Here is a 19900-nt window from a genome sequence, read left to right on the forward strand (position 1 = left end):
CAATACACACATCCATGTTTGCTTTAAAGTCTTTATTATCCTGAATATAAAAAGACAGAGTCCTCTAGGATATAACAGAGTTCTTTACGTGGAAACATTATTTTTTTACAAGTGAAAAAATAAATACCTCTTGGAATAAAGGCTTATATGCTAATATGTGCCATAAAAAAGTAGAGTTTTAATATTTGACAAAATGTCTGTGCAAAGAAACAAATGCATACACACATTACTGCTACATTAAGGCAATATGAAAAGTATACTCAGAAATCTCAGTAAAGTGACAGTGTAGGTTTCTAGCTTTACCTCAGCTAGTATTGCACCCGATAAGGTCATCTAGGTCTCCCGACATCCCAGAAAACCTGCTAGCTGACCAGCTTCCAAAATGCCCAAGTGGGAGTGGAAAACATGTTTAAGAATACAGAAGCAAAAAGAACCAAAACCCCTTTGAAACATACAGAGGGGACAACCCAAAGTTAATACTTAAGCAGTTACTTTACAACAAAACCTCCCCCCACCCCCACCCCCAAAGAAAAACAAAACACAGAAAAGGACACAATATCTAAATACTTATGGTAAGGCTATAAAAGGCTTGACAGTTCAAGGAAAGCAACACCAGTGGGTGAAGCTGGATCGAGTGCTTGGGAGAAGTGATGAGTTAACTACCCTCAGTTGTACACCATGAGGCTCCGTCTCTCACTCAGCAAGCTCTGCTTTCCCTTCCCAAGGAGAGTGCTCTCTGTTTTCAGTCCGAAATAAAATATTCCACCAGCGCAGAAGGCCCGGGGAGTCCTTGACTACTCCACAGTAATCTTATAACAAAATTGGTAGTATTTTATAATCGAAAGCCTTGTGGGGGTAGGGATAGAGGGAGCATAAAGGAATAGGGAGCCACCCACATTGAGTGAGCTGCTTTTTACTAGCCACACTGGTTTAGATCTGACATCTTCAACTTTTTAAAAGTCACAGAATTGATTTGTAAATCTGTTTGCCTTCCAATCATTCTTGATCAAGTTATAAAGACAGAAATGACATTAAAACGACGACTTACGGAAAACTTTCCTATTAAAAATGGTTGGAGCTCCATGACCATACAAAAAGAACGAAATTCTTAAAAGTAATTCTTACAAAACCTGCTGCCAGTAGGAAACTTACCTCGGGATACATTAAGGAGACTTACAACATCATTTCCTAAAAGGTACCCAACTTTTTGGCTATGTTGCCACTTCACTGACATCAAAGACTTTACCTATTCTTTTACTTGATCATAAAAAAAATCAACATCCAAGGAACGTGTCTGCGTCCCAGAGCTCCTCCTGGTCCCCACCACTGCAGTTGTTGATTCTACACATGGATATGTTTTTGCAGTGAGGAGTAGCTGTGTTATTTTTCTCCTTTTTTTTTTTTTTTTTTTTTTAACATTGCGTGGCAGATGGGTGTTGGAGTAATTACTTTCTCCACAATCTATCATTTTTATAGTTTATAATAGTGCAGTTCATGGAAACATGGCAAGTCCAATAAAAGCACAACAGATTAGATTACAGTCAGATTGAGAAGACTGGTGTGGGTTGGCAGATAGACGTGCTGGACGTGCTCCACATGCGACCTGCAGACGGGACATGACTGGAAAAGAAAAGCCAACAGTCTCTGTTAGCATGCAAGCCTTGGTGGGGTCCTGTGTCTCTGCGTGCACCCCCGGTCTCTAGTGCATTTAATTTTCTAAATCAATTGTGATCACAGTGATTTCTAGCTTTCAAATGATAGAGATCTTTGCTGTCTCACAAGTTTGAAAGTTTATACTTTACAAGGGCTTAAACATAAATATTATGAAAGAGTATAAACTGAAGGAAATTAATTATATTTTTAGTCAAACACTAAACAAAGTACATTGAGTAAAGCAATTACTGAAGGCGTCTTTCTGTGCAGAGTGTGGTCTCTACGTGAGTAGACTAGAACACTTCAGGCAGCAATGCAGCAGACCCTTCTTGAAATTGTGTGTCCTTAGCTCAGCTGACTGAGTCAGGCCAACATTTCTGGGCTGATGCCCGCATGGCCAGGGAGGGTGGCTCTGCTCCTCGCCGTAGGTGGCAGCTCCACATTCCTGGCTGACTTCTCAGAAAGTCCGTGCCCATCATCAGCCCTCAGGAGAGACTTACGGATGAGAGTTGGACTGGGTGGGCAGAAAAAGACAAGCCTATGACTGCTTCTGGGGAAAGGACACAGGGGTTGTTTGGTCTTATTAGCTCTGAAATTAGCAGCTTCTGAAGGACTAAGTATTATTTAGGATCAGTTTTACATAAAACCATAGTGACATTTGGCAAACACCTGAGAAATAAAAACAAATTGAAAAAACTTATTATAAGAGGAAATTTAAAATTCTTCTTCATGCAAGAAAGGAAGAAAACTATATGTGAGTTCTCTTTTTATTGTTGTTAATATTAAAATTAGTTTGACTTGCTAATAAATAACAGTCAACCCATATGCCCTTGAGGCATTTGCAATCATAAAAGGAAATTAATCACTAATATCACAGAGTCAACAACCCATCCATGGATAATTGAGAAGTATTCTTTCCCAAATATCTTTTTTTTTTTTTTTTTTTTTTTTTTTGAGACGGAGTCTCGCTCTGTCATCCAGGCTGCAGTGCAGTGGCCGGATCTCAGCTCACTGCAAGCTCCGCCTCCCGAGTTTACGCCATTCTCCTGCCTCAGCCTCTCCAGTAGCTGGGACTACAGGCAACCGCCACCTCGCCCGGCTAGTTTTTTTTTGTATTTTTTAGTAGAGACGGGGTTTCACCGGGTTAGCCAGGATGGTCTCGATCTCCTGACCTCGTGATCTGCCCGTCTCGGCCTCCCAAAGTGCTGGGATTACAGGCTTGAGCCACCGCGCCTGGCCTCTTTCCCAAATATCTTAAGTAATAAAGACCATCCTCCTAAGTGTCAGAAAAAGGGAGGCAACTTGAAATAGAGGAAGCAGCCCTGGGCCAGGCCTCAGGAGGCCTGGATTCTAGTCCTCAGGTCAGCTGCTAACTAGGTACATTACCCAGGAATCTGAGCCTCATTTTCAGAACTTGAAAACACTGTATAATTTGGAGTAATTATGTTGTTGAAAATAGTACACTCATCTAAAATGTTTCTAAAGGTCGATACCTTTTAGGTCACCAAGTACAAAGACCGTTTCCGGGTGAAGATGGGCATTTCCCGTCGGTGCACGAGCAAGCCAGTACCTGGCTCCTACTCCCCATTAACAGGAGGTATAGGTGAGGCTGCAGGCAAAAGTGGGCAGCTGACTCCCCTACCTGTAGCTGGGTGGCGCAGCTCTCACAGCACACAGTATGGCCACAGGGACAGAAGGTGGAGTTGATCTCCTCCTCGCAGCACACCATGCACAGCATGGCTTCCTTCAGCTTGCGCAGCTTCTCCTGCAGCGCCCGGGTCTGCTGGCAGCTGAGGCCCTCACAGCTGCTGCAGTTCATGCTGCTTTCTGAGGACTTCAGAGGCGAGTGTGAAGGGCTCTGGTTGCTTCTTGAAACGAGGTCCACAACGCCAGCATTGTACAGAGCCCTCCTGGCATGGTCATACACCTCCTTTGATGTTCTTTTAATATCAAAGACATATTTCTTGCCAAGGTTAATGTTTTCATTCAGAAACAGAGATGCCAAGTGGCCCTTCAAGTCACGGCTATACTGCATCATGACGGCGCTGGTCACTGTGTCACACCTGCAAGGCAAGATTGAACATCTACTTTAACACCAAAGAGCCCAGCAGCCCCCTTATTAGCTGTTGTCAACAAGAACAAGCAGATGTTTCATATTCTTGTCTGCACGTATGAAAGTAAGTCCTTCCAGTTTTACATCTGGCAGATATCCTCAGTGATTACACCTGTTTCCCTAACGTCTCCTAACGTTATGGTTTCCATAAAGCAGTAAATACAGAGGGCAGTGAGCACATACCTCCTCCCCAGGACAGATGCTACCGAGTCAAGTTGCTTATGGAAGAAAAAGGGCATCTGCCTTGAAGTCTTGGCTTTTATGTTAGAAATGTCTACAAATATTCCATTCTGTTTCACAAGTTGTATATCTATTTTAACATAAATAAAGTTTAAAGATGCCTACGACTTAAATTTCTGAACTTTAATTGTCCAAATACCTGAGTCCAATCACAACTTGGCTTCAAAGCACCCTCTGAAATGAGGGGATCAATATTGTTATTAAAAAATCCTTTCGTACACAGTGAGGATTCAGGATAGCAGCTCTGCCAGAAAGAAAAGATGACCTGTGCTATCCTTCTCCTGGGCAGTGGAGCAGGCCCACCCACTCAGGGTTACCTTTAGGGTAGTCAAACTTGGCTTTGAACCTGAGTGCTAGACTAAGTAAATATTTATTCTCCCAGTTCCCTCATCTTTAACATTAGGGTAATAATACTTAACCTCTTAGGGTTGTTGTATTGATTAAATAGGCGTAGAAATCTCCTAACACACTTTGTGTCTAGATTAACGGCATAAGAAAATATGGTAGGAGGCAAGCAGAGAATGTGTTTGTGTGGCTCACACACATGCACCTTCTGTGGGTAAAACAAGACTACATTAACAAGGACTCCACTGCTACTGCAGAAACAAAATGTTCAGAATTTCCTAAATTCTGTACTAGACTCATTGACACAACAATCCAAGGAACTGTAGAAACCTGGCTGTCACCTAAAAACCTTAGAACTGCGGTGCTGAGGTGACCAAGCACATGAGATACGTGCCTGTAGAACGCGTGCGTCTCTGTTATCGCTCTGTAGAGCCCGCTGGCCGCCCTGGTGCTGATCATTTTAAACAAGAGCACAATGCTGTTCCCAGACTCCTTGGTGACCGTCAAATATACATTCTTTCCTGACTGGGTGGCCATCTGCACCACAGGATAAGCTATCCTAAGAGACGGGAAGAGAAAAGAAAGCAGATCTAGAAGGACTGATTATTCACCATGTGTGTGCTTTTGTGGGATCCCCATTTGCTCATGACCTAGGAGAAAAATCAGACGCTTCCTCTGGGGCTATCACATCACCATGATGCTGCCTCGTCATAAAGATACAGTGAAAAGCAGTTGGGCATATGTGGAGGGAAGTGTAGGAGCAAGTGCTGGGTGTGTACACATGCATGTCTAGAGGTGAAAACAAGTTTTTTATGGCAGTGAATGGGTTATTTGGAAAATGTTAACTCTGCCACATTGTATACCTTGAGTAACATTTAAAATGGTTATTCAGGCCTGAATAAAATTAATATACATACCAAAATGAAATATTTCATTCCTAAGAGCTGACTGTCAAGTAAATCCCTTCCTACTTTCTATTATGTTGAGAGCTACAGATGTATACACATGCTTAGGTCAAAAAAAGTTAAGTCTTGGCTTACCTATTAATTGGGCTAAAGTCATCTTTACAAATTGAGATTCCTTCAGGTCCAACCCCAATGAGCAGTTTCTGCCCTTCGCTATCCCTCACAGAATGCCATTCTATGCCATAGTTTTCCATTGCCGACACAATCTGCAAAACTTGGTATTCAGCTGAAGCCTGGCTGGTCCCCTCTAACTCCTTATGTTTTGCAACAATGCTGGAGGACACCAAGAGGACAGAGAATTAAGTATACAGATATTAACTTTAGAGATAAACCCATGTAGTCTTCACAAGTGAAATATACTAACACTGATGAATCACAACAGCTTAAAACTTATGTATTACTGATGTTTCATGTATTTAGCGAACTTACTGTAAAAAACCTCTAAGACACTGGGATCTCAACTATTAAATACTTGGTAAAAACACTTTGGGGATGCTGGATGGGTGATGAATTGAAGAATTATGGAAAGTCTCTAAAAATATACATAAGTCAAATTTACATATTGGAAAGTCTCATGCATTTGTCCACATATAGTTTATAAGTATAAAGCTGACCCCTGAGGCCCCTGTAGCCAGGGAAGAAGGCAGGCCAACAAACCACAGGAGTCAACTTGGCATGGAGGCCACCCTCTGTTGAGCCTTCAGATGAGACAGAGTTCCACCTGCAGCTTGACTACTGTCTCATGAGCCAGAGGACCCAGCCAAGACATGGCCAGATTTCTGACCTACAGAACTGTGAGACAATTTTTGTTGTTTTGAGCCACTAAGATTTGGGGTAACTTGTTATTCAGGAATAGATAACTAAAATGCCTATTAGATCTCCTGGTTTAATTCTTGCTGGGATGAAGAAAACACCAATATACATAATAGATTTTTTTATTTTAGGAGATTTGTACTTAAAGGCAGACATTTAAAAAATTCTCATTATATAGCATTTCATATTGTGTTTATATATTTTTCAAGTAAAAGGCTAACAAATTTTTAAAAAATACTTGGTTAAATTGGGCAATGGCCCAGTCTTAACCTCATGAATTATGTGTATGTACCACAGATTCATCTTCTTCTGGAAATGCTCATACATTTGATAGCTCTATGAATATAAGCAGTCGCCCTGATGGCAGCCTCACCTGTTCAAGGTGGCAGAGGAGAGCTCCTTGGCACACAGCTCCTCATAGTTATACTTGGCAGTGTTCTGGTTGTAGTCTCCAAACTTGGTCTGGGCCAGGAGGGCACTGAGTTCCACTGCCTGCTCTGGGGAACACAAAAGGTGGCCTGCCAAGAGGGCCTCCTTGATGTGCAAGAAAAAGATATGCCTGCAGAGCAAGGTGAGAGTGAGGTTACGCTTGGGGATAACCTGACATCAATCTCAGCCTACTTAGCAATTCCACAGTCACTTTTAAGGAGAGCAATTTAAAAAGTCACACTGAAAATGCTTAACATTAAAGAACTTTAAAAAAAAAACCATCAGTATTAAGACAAAATCAAAGTAAGAACTGAGTTTCTTTGGAATAAAAGTTGTGACTCAAAAACAAGATAAACTTATTTAATACAAGTTTGGTAACATTAAGGCTACAAAACAAAATAATTACACATACACATTTCTGCATTATAGTGTTTTAAAATAAATTATTTTAATCAGAAAAAATGTATCTTGACATAGATTCTCATAGAATCTTAAGGAACCCTATACATAAAGACAAAATTCTCACCTTTATTCAAATGATACCCCTATCTCTAGTCTCAGTGCCAGCTTCTCTCCTAAGAATCACAGGAAAAATGTCCAATCTCCTATAGGCTTCACCACCTGGATATTCTTCACTACCTCAATTTTGGCTCATTCAAAACCAAACTCCATATATTCTTTCCAAAGCCCTTTTCTCCCAATGGAGACCACAGACTGACTTTGGACTCTGTCCAATTTCACTTGACTTTCTTGTCTCTGAAAACTATTTAAATCCAGTTCTATGCTCCTGTTTGTACCTCCTCAATACTACTTGCAGGAAGAATTTACGCTATTCTCTGAGCTGCTCTCCTCCTCCAGACTCCATGCAGGCAGCCTACCTTCCATGCTGCTTGTTTCTAGTGTAAACTTGTCATTTCTCTGCTCAAAATCCTTCAAGGGATCTGTACGGCTTGCCAAGGGAGCACGTCATTAACGTGGAGCTGAGGAGTCTCCGCCATCTGGCCCCAGCTTTCCAGCCACGTCTCCTGTCATTCCCTGCAGCTGCTATGCCCCAGGAGAGGGAACAGTTCCTCTCTGGAAAATCCAGGAAGCATGTTCATGCCATGGTGTCTCTGGTCTTGCTGCTCCCTCTGTCCTGATGGCCATTCTTTCTGTCCCCTTGCTTGGATACCCATTGGTCTGTATCACATGCAAATCCTCTATTCCTCTACTACAGTATTTGACATAACATGTATATTATATATGACTTCTTAAGTGCCTCGAACATCAGAGCGCTCCAAAAATGTACATAAAACTGCATATTATGTGTGATTAGTTTACTTTCCAGCCTTAGTTTCATCCTGCTTGAGCCTCTCCTAGTTGTATACAATACTATACATTTACTAAAAGGTATGCCACACTTAAAAACTCCTGTAAAATTCAGATACTCGTCACACTGCCCAAAACTCTGAAGAGCATCTAAACTGCTGTAGACAGATTGGCCTCAGTTATAACATGTGTCCCTGGCCAATGTGAAGTTTTAACCTTCCTTTGATGACTTGTCATAACCTCTCAAACAAGGTTAATATTGCCACAATATTCCTCCCAGTAACAAATGAATTATAACTTTGGCCAGGTGCGATGTCCCTAACACTGCTTCTGTTTATAATATATCTGTGTCTGACATTCCAGGTAGAGGAACATGAACGAGTAAGAATCAGCTAAGAGGAGACAGTGAGGCTACAAATCTAAGGAAGTGCTACACTTAGAGTCTAAAATGTCTGGCTGACAAGAGCCATTAATCTTATTTTCACTAAGAAGTGTTTAAATTCAATGTTTTGTGCATTCTGTAATGATAAAGAAATATTTAAAATGATGACCAAATACTACAGTTTTTTTCTTTTTTCAAAGTCCCTGTAAAGAAATCATAGTAAGAATGTGTAATAGCCTGAAAGAAGATAAACATGCTTTTTATTAACCCAAACATCTGCTAATCTTTAAAGTATTTCTGACATACTGCTAAACTGAGAAGGGAGCCCCCATTGGGGCAAAGGAATCACCACAAAAATAACTTGCTGTAAAATAGCTCTCTGAGGACTGAGATCTAGCATTCTCAGCAAGCCATGGTTTACCACACTGTTGCAGGCCTCAAAAGGTTTCTTAGATGACCATTTGATAAACGTCATCTTGGTGAATGTACCCATCTCTGTATTCAACTGGGGTGGAGGCATGCTGTTAGGAAACTAAAATCTGTATCTATGCTTATGTTAAAGAAGAAATTATGCTCTGAAAGATTTGAAGAATATTGCCACAAACTAAGTCTTCTTAGTTTAATTACTGCTTATGTAAAAGTGGCGTCTTTTTTTTTTTTTTTTTTTTTTGAGATGGTGTCTTGCTCTGTCACCCAGGCTGGAGTGCAGTGGCATGATCTCGGCTCACTGCAACCTCCACTTCCCGGGTTCAAGCGATTCTCCTGCCTCAGCCTCCTGAGTAGCTGGGACTACAGGTACCCACCACCATGCCCGTCTAATTTTTGTATTTTTAGTAGAGACAGGGTTTCACCGTGTTAGCCAGGATGGTTTCAATCTCCTGACCTTGTGATCTTCCTACCTCGGCCTCCCAAAGTGCTGGGATTACAGGCAAAAGTGACTTTTAACTTATTTTTCAAGTCTAAAGTTAGAGACTAGCTCCTGCTTTACTAAATAGTAAGAAGAGTTTTGAATCAATTCCCCGTCTTTTTGCAACCTGTCCATGCCTACACTTCTGGAGAGACAGTGGCCAAAATCAAAGGCAAAGAAGCAGTAACAGAATGTAAACAGGTGGCAGGCAGCCTGAGAGCACCACTGATCCTTCTCAGCATATGGGCCAGAATTTAAGAAAAGGTCTAGCAAGGGGGATGACTGACCTTTTGGACATACTCCACATTCTAGCCTGGACTGCAGAGGATGCCTGATAAGCATGAAAGATCCTTCTCCTTACTGTCAATGTCAGCTTTCTGATAGGCCCTTCCTGCATTTTGCAGTTTCATGGCTATAAAGCAACCTTTTCATTTCCAGTCAATAAATATTTGTCTTGCATTGCCTCTGTGCCCAGCCCTAAGCTGGGGTTATAGGGTAAACATGTCTGAGAGTTCCTTTTTAGATGGACATATAGCCTTTTAGAATGAAGAGACATATCCCATCAAAATAACTCCAGCCACAATCTACCTTTTGGGTGACAAGTTTATGTTCTCCAGGAGAACAGTATGACGGAGTACTAGTAGCAAAGGTCAGCACTCTAACAGGCTCTTTCCAAGACAGAGGATAGCAGAGCTCAGAGATACGTTTCTAACAAGAACTTCAATGATGGCTCAATATTCATGGGTGGTTTTGAATCAAGTATTTTCTCTTAGTATTTTCCTCTCAAACCATCTGGATTGTAACTATCTGGGCTCCTGGGTTTTGCCCCCTCTTTTTTTTTTTTTTTGTAAAGTAGGCGAAAGGTTACCAATCATATCAAAACAAGCAGAAGAGGTCAAAGAAGTTGTGCCTGCAGTGAATGCTCTTGCACTAAAGATCAAAAGTAGATTACATATTCAATTCAATATAGGCTACATCCTAGAATCACAAACAGAAAGAAAGCCTTTGGAAAAAACTGTTTTCTTTGTCTTAAGCAAATGTCCATGAATATGTCCTATGAGCACAAATTAAGCTCGAACTGCACCTTTTAAACATTCTTCGGGTTATACCTTCTAATTCATGACTCTAAGTTTCACCCAGCTACTGAGAAAACTGACATTTTTAATACATAGATCACATTTTGGGGCCCCAGGCATAAGATTACGGCTAACTCATGTCCTGGCATCATGGGCACAAATGAATTAACATTTACTGAGCATTATGGACGATTTTTTTTTTAATGGAGTGAATGTGAGGATATGCCAAATTTTAATTTTAAAAATGAATCACATATTCTTACTGTATTTTTCTTTCAAAGTACTTCAAATTTTCTCTCTTTTAAAAATTAATTCCTTCTTACAGTGCTAAGGAATGAAGTTAGATCATTTATCTTTTAAGAGTTGTAATCAGAGAACTTTCCTCTAAACACTGGCTTGTCTCATAAAGCAATTATCGAGGAATCAAAGCAGAACTTCCTGCAAACCAATTGGAAGCTATTGATCTGCGCATCACAGAGGATCCCTCTCAGTTACTGCCCTCCAGTGACCTCACCAATTACACCATTTTGAAGAGCTTTTAATGACAAATGTAAAATAACTATATCCAGATTCATTATTAAACTCAAAATTTAAGAACTAACCTACATCTTTAAAACAGTTAAGTGGCTATTTTTTTTTTTCAAACTCTCAATTACCAATAATTGAACTGTATTTCTCCTGGAAAGCCACGGCTGACTCTAGCCATAGGGAGTAATGGCTGGTTCTGCTCTCCCCTTGTCAGAAGCCACTGTCATCATCAGTCAGCCCGCTTCAGTCCAGTGAGTCACCTAACCACAGTTTATTTTAAACCAAACTTTGACTGCCAAGTTATATTTAAAAACTCTCAAATCACAACAGAATTGCTATGAGAGTTTTCTGTTTTGTATCTTTCATTTCAGTAAAACACAAGTCAGTTCAAGATGGATCATGGGCCTAAATGTAAAAGCTAAAATCGTAACGCTTTAAAAACTAAACGTAAGAGTATCTTCATGACTTCCAGGTAGCAAAGGTTTCTCAGGACACAGCAAAAATCACAAAAGAAGAAAGTGGATCAATTAGGCTTCACCAGAATTAAAAACTTCTACTCATAAAAGGCACCAGAAAAACAGGTAAGCCACAGGAGGAAATACATTTACAAAACATGTATCTGACAAAGGACTGGTATCTAGGGTACATGAAGAATTTGTACAACTCAAAAAAAAAAAAAAAAAAAAAAGGCAAACAACAAAAATGAGTAAATGACTTGGATACTTTGAAAAAGATACATGAAAGGCCAATAAAAACATGAACCAGTGTTTAATATTAATTGTCAGAGAAATGCAAATTAAAACCACAACACTCTACCACTACACACCCACCAGAAAGCTGGCAGGTATGTGGAGGAACTCGACTCTTACATTCTTGCTGGGAGTACAGAATAGCACAATTGCCAAATAGCTTTGGGAAAAGGTCTGGCAGTTATAAAATGAAATGATTACTTACTCCATGACACAGCTATTCTACTCTTAGGTATTTATTTATTCAAGAGAAATGAAAATATGTGTCTACAAAAAAAAAAAAAGGTACATACTAGAATGTTTATGGCAGCTTTATTCATACTAGCTGGAAAACAGGTGTTCATTATTAGGAGTATGGATAAACAAACACTAGAGTCATTCAATGGAATACTATCCAGCAATATAAAAGAACCAACCACTGATAGGTACGACAATGTGGATGGATCTCGAAAAATCTGTGATGAACAAAATAAGCCAGACATCAAAGAGTGCATACCACAAGATTCCATATAGATAAAGCTGCACAGGCATAGCTCATCTCTGGTAGATGAACACATGACAGAGGTGTGGCAGGCGGCGGACGGGGGTGGGGAAGAAGGGGAGGGGTTGACTGCAGAAGGGCTTGAGGGAACTTTCTGGAGTGAGGATGTTTTAAATTTTGATAGCAGTTTTATTTAAACAAGCACAGCCGTTTGTCAAAAATCATTAAATGGTGCAATTAGGATTTACATAAATTTTACATCAAAAGAAAAAACTGCAAACATTGAGTTCTAGTTAATGTTATGCATGCTGAAGTATTTAGGGTGAAACATACTTATATACAACTTATTTTGAAATGCATCTAAAAAGTAAGACAGATTGATGGGTGGGTAGAAGACTGATAAATGGATGAATATGTAATACATACTAAAGTAGATATATAGTATATATACACTATATAGAATATATAGTGTACATATAGATAGTGTACATATATAGTGTGTGTGCGCGCACATATATAGTGTGTATATATATAGGTGTTCCCTGTAAAAAATCTCCAATTTTCCTGTATGTTTGAAAATTTTCATAAGAACTTAATAAAGAAACACTAGTAAAAATCCCTTAGGGTCAAGGATTCAAATAACTAGCCATATCTAACATGAACCACCACATCTATCTACTTCCTGGAGGGCATGCCACTGAGAAACTTGTCACAGCCAAATAATTACCAAGTTAGGCCTCTACGTAGGCTTAAGGAGATCCTTTTCAAAGCCGAAAGTACAAAACGAGAATCACTGATGAAAGTGTTCCTGCTCTAAAGCGGTTAAAAGATGTGGAGGGCAGCAGCTGAGAAAATTTCCAACTTCAAAAGTGATCACAACCCACACCAGAAGAACACTTCGAATTGAAAGCAGAAAATCTGCACTTCTAAAAAAATGTGCTTATTCACTCACAGTAGATACCTATCCTAGGCAAACACCAATCTAGGCAGTCCTGAAATCTAAAAGTGTTAACTACAATCTCTTTCTCAACAATCTAGATTAGCCAGGAATGCCTTTTGGTACATTTATTCCATGAGGCCGGGAAGGTTCAGGAATTTTCAGACCTCATCATCTTTTTACATCCTGAGTTACTTGCTAGGTCCTGCTGCTGGTACAGAAGAGGGCTGGGAACAGGCCACAGTGGGACACCATTCAGAGGAAACACACCCAGTGTCCCTACAGCTGCTCAACACTGGTCACCCTGAGTCTGACCCTAGGTGCCTTCTAAATGCTCAGATTTAATTTTAAATGACATTTTAAAAACCTTCTTTGAATATTTCATACAAATATATAAGCACCAGAAAGTCAAAAAGGGCCTAAAGGTACCCAGACAGGTGTTCCTTGGCTGAAATAAACACATATAATAACACAAACATCCTATAGCCTTAACAAAAGAAAAAATTAAATCAGAAATTCAAAATTTGATTAAATACTTTCTTTGGAAATAACCACATGGCTGCTTTTACTGTTTTTACTTTCCAGGGCCTATTTTGTGTTTGGGCATGCAATCTTTCCTAGATTTCCACATCTAAAAATGATTTTTGTTGGAAGACGGAAATACCTAATTAATATGTACTTAGGACTATAAATGGGTTGCAGTTAAAGTGATGCTATAACTTGAAAACTATCTGACCTTCATAGACGGCCCAGATAAGTGGTAGTTTCTTTTAGGAAAGAACTAATAGCCACAATAAACACATGGTCTAGGATGGGGTGGAGGGGGTGAAAGAAAGGAAGCAAAAGAATGTGAGGAAGCTCTAAGTTAAGTTCAAGTAGAAAATAATCACTATAAAACATTTTTTAAATGGTGAGGTTTCTTTGAGATACTCTCAACTTTTCAGTTTATAGAAGCAAAGTGAAAAACATCTCAACATCTGTTAGGAGAATTTATATCAGTTAACTCCATTTTTGTTTACTTCCAAGTTCTTAATTCGATGATTCAACAAATATGCAACAGGCACTTATTATTAGATTCTGGGAATACAACGTTGATCAGCTTTCTGTTTAATGGAGTTTAGGTTATTAGAGTGACTGATAATAAACAAATTGCCACATAAGTATATGTAGTATTATAAGCTCATTAAATGCCGTAAAGGAAAGATACATGATGTCCTGGGGGAGTTTAGTCTCCCAAGCAAGGCTAGAGAAGGCTTTCCCAAGGGCTGAGGATGGAGCTGAGGTCAGAATAGGACAGATTTAACAAGGGACGAGTCAGAGTCAAACTCATCACTGCTGGCATCATTGAAATCTGGATGAAATTTAACATCCAGGATTATAGCATTTCTGTGAACATTTAGTTTGGGACTCACAGAGCTCTTGGACTGGGGTTGTTTTCTGGAAAAGAGAATCCATGTATTGGTGAGCCTTACCTAAGCAAAACATCTCCTAGCAAAGACTTCAGAGCTCTGCTAAAACGTGGCTAAGTCAGGAAAAAAACACAGATTTTTATTGGCAGTGGATAGTATAATTACCATTGTGAAGATGAAGCATATACTTCTCTAATCTCTGGTTTTGAAAATGTTGACAAAATCCAGTCAGAATTGCAGTAAACTCAAAGCCTTTGAAGGGCAAGAATTTCCAAGATGATTATTATTTCAGATCTACTTCCAGAATACATTAATTTGTTTCACTATTCATTTTATTCCATGGCATCACAAACATCTGCTGAAAATGCCTGCTGTCTCCATCGCTGAAATATGCCAGCTGAAAAGTAAGACTCTCCTTTTACATTTGAGGTTCATATTCAAGAGCAAAGCATAATCTAGATAGAAGAATCAAATCTAAAATTAGGCCAAATCAGAACTCTACCTACCATTCTAAGCAAACAAACACTTGATGTGCTTTTTCTGTTTTCGGAGACACATATTTAGGAAAACATTAAGGAAAATAATATAAAGAGGACACGAAAGCAAAGAAAAAAGTTATTGCTAAGAGAAATTTAGAAACCATCTCTTCAGGGGCTTTCAAGTAGGATGCAGAGCTGGGCCCATGGCAGTCTGGATGGCTGGTAGTTGGTGGCAGAGCTGAAACTACAATACAGGGCTTCTGCCTGGTTCCCTGGTGCTGTCCTTTGACAAACAGGCCTTCCTGCCCATCATTCTCACAAGGGCCTCCCTAATCTGATATGAACTAATATGTTAACTGCCCTCCCCAACTTGGCTACCTTGATTGTCCCCAGAGGACAACTCTGCCAGGATATTTCAGCACCATTTAATAAACTGTCTAGACACTTTCAGTGTACTATACTACATGCACTCTCATGATTTAGAAAAGAGTAAAAAAATCACCTCTCATAACTGGATTGTCAAAGCTAAATTTACTCACTACATAAACAGACCTATTGTATATTCATGGCATTTTATGTAAGTATTTTACAACAAATAATTAAACATCAAAGAAGTTTATGAACCAGCTTCATTTGCTAGCATTTGTAAATATAAGTATTTTTGTTCTATAGTTTCATGCATGCAAAAACAATGCTAATTGTAAACTGGATCCAGTACAGCTTCTGATGTCCTAATTAAGAGGTATAAATGCTAATTACAAATCACTTTAGTTACTAAAACTTAAGTGTCAGTTATGTATTTCAGCCAACCCCACAAAACCAAGTAAAATTCACCAATATATTAAAAGCAAGCTAAAAGTTAAGGCCACACTAACTTTTCAATGCAATTTCAAAAAGGAATTAAAATCAATTAAAATTACCTAGTTGAACTAGGTATGTACATTCTTTGAGTACTATTATGAATCTCAAGAGTCCAAGTCCATTGAATCAATAAAGGAGAAACCAAGACAGGAAATTTGATTTGAGTTATAATTCATAAAATGTCCCTATTTCTTACATGAATAAAATTGATTTGATAATAGTTACTAATCCAATTACAGGAAAGCACAGGTAGAGACCATCTACTAGTCAATTATAAAGTCTGAATACAACAAATGTATTATGCTATTATCACTGCAGCCATTGTTTAAATGCAGTTATTTGGTACTTCAAGCTTCTGAAGATTTAAAAAATAAATTTGTGCCATCAAAACTGGGTTGCATCTAGAGATCTTGAAATAATTACAAAATCATAATAGGACTACACAATGAAAATTCCAGTATGTTGTGTTATATCTTGTATTCGACTGCAAGTTATGACAGTGAAGCACAAAGCTTTCACAAATCAGCTTTAAATAATCATATTTAAAAGCCTATTCTGATTAATACACACAGCTAAAACATCCTGAAGCATGCAATCACTTGAATATTTTGCAAGATATTTTCAGGAGTACCAAGAATTCAATATACCATCTTCATTCAGAAACAAAATTAAACATCTGCCTCAACCTTTAAAGCTCGATTACAAGGCAAAGTGGAGATTTCAAATTCAAATGAATAGTTTTTCAAAATGAGTTTTTATCAGTCCTTGGGTAAAACAAACAAGCAAATGTCATGTAAAAAACTGTTAAAGGATAACGCTCCTTCATCATTACTTAAAATTTTTAGAATCACATTTTTCACATGCATGGCATATTTCTCAGCCAAAGAATTATGAAAAGCATTAGAACTTAGATCCAAAGTTTGCTATGTCTTTAAAGTAGCTGTTTTCCTTTTTAATTTTTTATATGCCACTGTAAGATTGAAGTCTCCTGCCTTTCAATAAATATTAAATATCAATTTCCTAGTTTGGCTCGTTCTTGAGAAAAGTATTAGAGTGAGTCCAGGGGAGAACATACTTTGTGTGAAAAATGAGACTACATGCTTCAGTTGTCTACCACTGCTGGTGGTGTTTTACAACGTAGAGAGATAAATTCAATCTAAACTCACCAATCCTGTGTAACGTATCTGTGGGTTGGAATTCAGTTACAGCAGCCTCAGAAGAGTTCATGAAATTACATTTTCAAGAAACTTAAAAGCTTTAAAAATTCTGCATGAAGTCAAACAGAACTCTTGGCTGCACACTGTAATCTGACACTAGGCTGAAGAAACTGACCAAGTTTAAGTAACCCAAGAGGAACTGTTTCCTGCTTTCTGTTAGAACAGTCTGCAATGACCTATAGTAACACTGCTGAGGCAGAGGTTACTATCGGGCATTAGATGATGCTATCAGGAAGTCAGTCAGTCGGGTCAGGTGGTTTTTCTTTCTTTTTTTTTCTGGGGTAGCACTTATCTGAAGTGTTCGTAAGAATTCAACTCTGCTCACCCGTCAAGTTTGTAAAGACAAGAAAAACTAAAAAATGAATTGGAAAATGCACTCGGACCAAGTAGGTAGCTCCCTCTTCACCTCAACAAAAGGACTGGCATGGAAAACGTAAGTTAAGATGGAACTCCGCATCAAAACAAACTTGCCTGTGAGTATCTCTGGGAAGGTGCAGCGGCCCTTCTAAAGGGAACCAAAGGTCTATTTGACAGTGGTTTATTTTAGCTCACTTTACCTAGTCTGCTCCTGTAAGATGAGATGAGGCTCCACGAAGAACTTGACTCTCAGTTTAAGCCTGTAAGGGGCTAGCCCATCTATCTGCTGGGAGATCCGGTTCCTCAGGTTTAGCCATAAACTTTCACCTTTGCTACCCGTAAACTGCAGTCCAAAATAATCAACTTCTATGATTCCCAGTCGCCTGCACACCTAAAACAAAAAGGAATGCAGCCTGGATGAGCAAATGGTACATGTCAAAGCAAACCCAACGACTCCCGGAGGCCGACTGCTGGTACTTTTTACAAAGTTCAGTAGTGTTACAATTCCTGATCTAAACTGGAAAAACAAAGTTCTACGGCTCCAACGACACCAAACTACGACCTATAGTATGGAGACTCATAATTCCTTTTAACATCTAGGGCATGACCAATTGCAATAGAGAAAAAAAGAGTCCTCAAAAGTAGCCTTCCAAAAGATGAGGAGGGAAAACTACAGGGTATTTTCCGTCTCATTCCAATGACCGGAATTCCCTCCACCAGCATACTCTGCACAGCTGATTTTTGGCGACTTATTATCTGGGCAATTTTAACCATCTGGACTCCAAAAATCAAACACATTGAGGCAACACGCCACAAGTGTCAGCTAAGCTTCACAAGCGGTTTCCCAAACATCTCAGAGCTAGAGGGGTTGAGGGTATAGCGTTTTCCTGGGATCACATTTGCTGTCTGCCATACCACCTATGCGCTATTTGGCACCGATCTCCCTCATTCTTAAGGAACCACATGCTTAAAAACAACCGAGCAATAGATGACCCAAACCTATTCCTCCCGTCCCCCGCAAACCCGGAGATGCAGGTGAACGGTGCATTTGAGAGCAGCAGCCTGAGAAGCAGCGTGAGACAAGGGCCCGGCTTATCTGCCAAGAACCCCTGGGGCCCGAGACTGCTTCGAGTCACTCCATTCCATCCTGGCACGCGGGTGGCACTGCCAGGCGCCGCGGGGACCCGACAGGCGGTATCACGCACATACCTGCCGCAGGTGTGCGGAGCCGCCTTCTTCCGGGAAAGTGCTGGACTGGGGGGATGATGGGGGGCTGGGGGGTGGATCCCGGCTGCGGGCTGCGCCAGGCCCTCAGCGCTGGGGACCCCCGCTGCACGCTTTCTCCGCGCACCCCACGCACGCCAGGAGGAGACCGCGCGCCCCACGCCCGTGGAGAGGAGGGGACGCGCTCCTCCCCGGCTGCAGCCGCAGTGCCTCCCGGCCCCTAGTAGGCGGCGCGCCAGGGTGCCAGGCTTCGCTGCGAGGCCCCTCGGTCTCGCAGGACCCTCCGGGGCCCCCTCTTGCCCCTCGCCCTCACCTGGTTGAGGCAGTCCTCGCCGTTGGCTTTCGCCTCCACCTCCACCTCCATCAGCACCGCGTCCGGCCTCGTCACATAACACAGCATGGCTGGGGCTGCCGCTGCCGCTGCCGCCACAGCCGCCTTCTCTTTGGTGTGCGCAGGGCTGCCGCCTTGTCACGGCTGGGACCCAGCCCCGGACTCGGAGAGGGCTGGCCCTCGAAGGCTGCAGCTCTGCGGACCCTTGTCCTGCGCCCCGCGGCCGCCACTCGCGTCCCCGCCACCCCCTCACCCGCTGCCCGCCAGCTCCCCCTGTCCTCCGCGGTGGCGCCGCACTCCAGCAGCTCAACTGCCTGCGCCGCGACAGGGACTCTTCTGATATAGCGGCCCCGCCCCCTTCAGCTCGGGTCCCCGCCAATCACGGTCTCCCCGCCCCTCCTCCCCCGCCCGGTCAGCCAATAGCGGCGCCCCTCGACCGCGGCCCCCGCCTCCCAGCGCCGGCTGAGTTCCCCCGGCCGCCCCGGGAGGTGGCAGCTTCCGCGCGCCAAGTGCTGCGGGAAGGGCAGGAGGCACGGGAGCACACCCGCCGCCTCTGCCCGCTGGGCGACGCTGCTCGGAGTGAGCGATCGCCTGGGGCTCCAGGCGGGGACGCCTTTCTGCCATCTCGAATTTACGGTGATTAAACACCTGCAAGCTGCCACTGTTCTTCAGATATCTTGGATCACTCCGAGCACGCATTTCGGTTGTGAAAGCAAAAAGGAAAAGGAGCAACCGAAAGCCTAAAGGAAACTGTTTTCGGCCGGGCATGGTGGCTCATGCCAGCACTTTGGGAGGCCGAGGTAGGCGGATCACCTGAGGTCAGGAGTTCGAGACCAGCCTGGCCAAAATGGTGAAACCCTGTCTCTACTAAAAAAAAAAAAAGCCAGGCGTGGTGGCAGGCACCTGTAATCCCAGCTACCTGGGAGGCTGAGGCAGGAGAATCGCTTGAACCCAGGAGGCGGAGGTTGTAGTGAGCTGAGCTGAGATTGTGTCACTGCACTCTATCCTGGGCAACAAGAGCAAAAAACTCTGTCTCAAAGAAAAAAAAAAAGAAAGGAAAAAGACTGTTTTCCACCAGGCTTAGCCACAGTGGGTT

The 19900-nt window shown here is 41.5% G+C and overlaps 1 protein-coding gene across 2 annotated transcripts; it reads right to left on the minus strand.

Annotated features, from left to right (window-relative positions):
• Positions 1-17: 17 nt before the first annotated feature.
• On the minus strand, positions 18-19116 carry MYLIP (myosin regulatory light chain interacting protein). 2 transcript variants are annotated; one of them, NM_001261795.2, is made up of 7 exons: positions 18787-18892; positions 17450-17640; positions 6503-6688; positions 5392-5589; positions 4746-4910; positions 3296-3716; positions 1427-1620 (listed from the first exon to the last, which is right to left on the minus strand). In NM_001261795.2, the coding sequence occupies exons 1-7, from the start codon at positions 18871-18873 to the stop codon at positions 1531-1533; spliced, it is 1338 nt and encodes a 445-aa protein (NP_001248724.1). In that variant the 5' UTR covers positions 18874-18892; the 3' UTR covers positions 1427-1530. The 2 variants fall into 2 exon arrangements, with proteins under 2 accessions (XP_014991041.1, NP_001248724.1); XM_015135555.3 differs by lacking the exon at positions 5392-5589 and having other exon boundaries at positions 18-1620; positions 18787-19116.
• Positions 19117-19900: the final 784 nt, after the last annotated feature.

Source organism: Macaca mulatta, chromosome 4 (genome assembly GCF_049350105.2).
Source record: "Macaca mulatta isolate MMU2019108-1 chromosome 4, T2T-MMU8v2.0, whole genome shotgun sequence".
NCBI lineage: Eukaryota > Metazoa > Chordata > Mammalia > Primates > Cercopithecidae > Macaca > Macaca mulatta.

Excerpts from the sequence above, each read along its gene's own strand:
- MYLIP (NM_001261795.2), bottom strand. The coding sequence starts at position 18,873 with ATGCTGTGTTATGTGACGAGGCCGGACGCGGTGCTGATGGAGGTGGAG. Across the intron at positions 17,641-18,786 it reads GCGAGGACTGCCTCAACCAG|GTGTGCAGGCGACTGGGAAT; the intron begins GTGAGGGCGAGG and ends TTTTTGTTTTAG. Across the intron at positions 4,911-5,391 it reads GACTTTAGCCCAATTAATAG|GATAGCTTATCCTGTGGTGC; the intron begins GTAAGCCAAGAC and ends CCCGTCTCTTAG.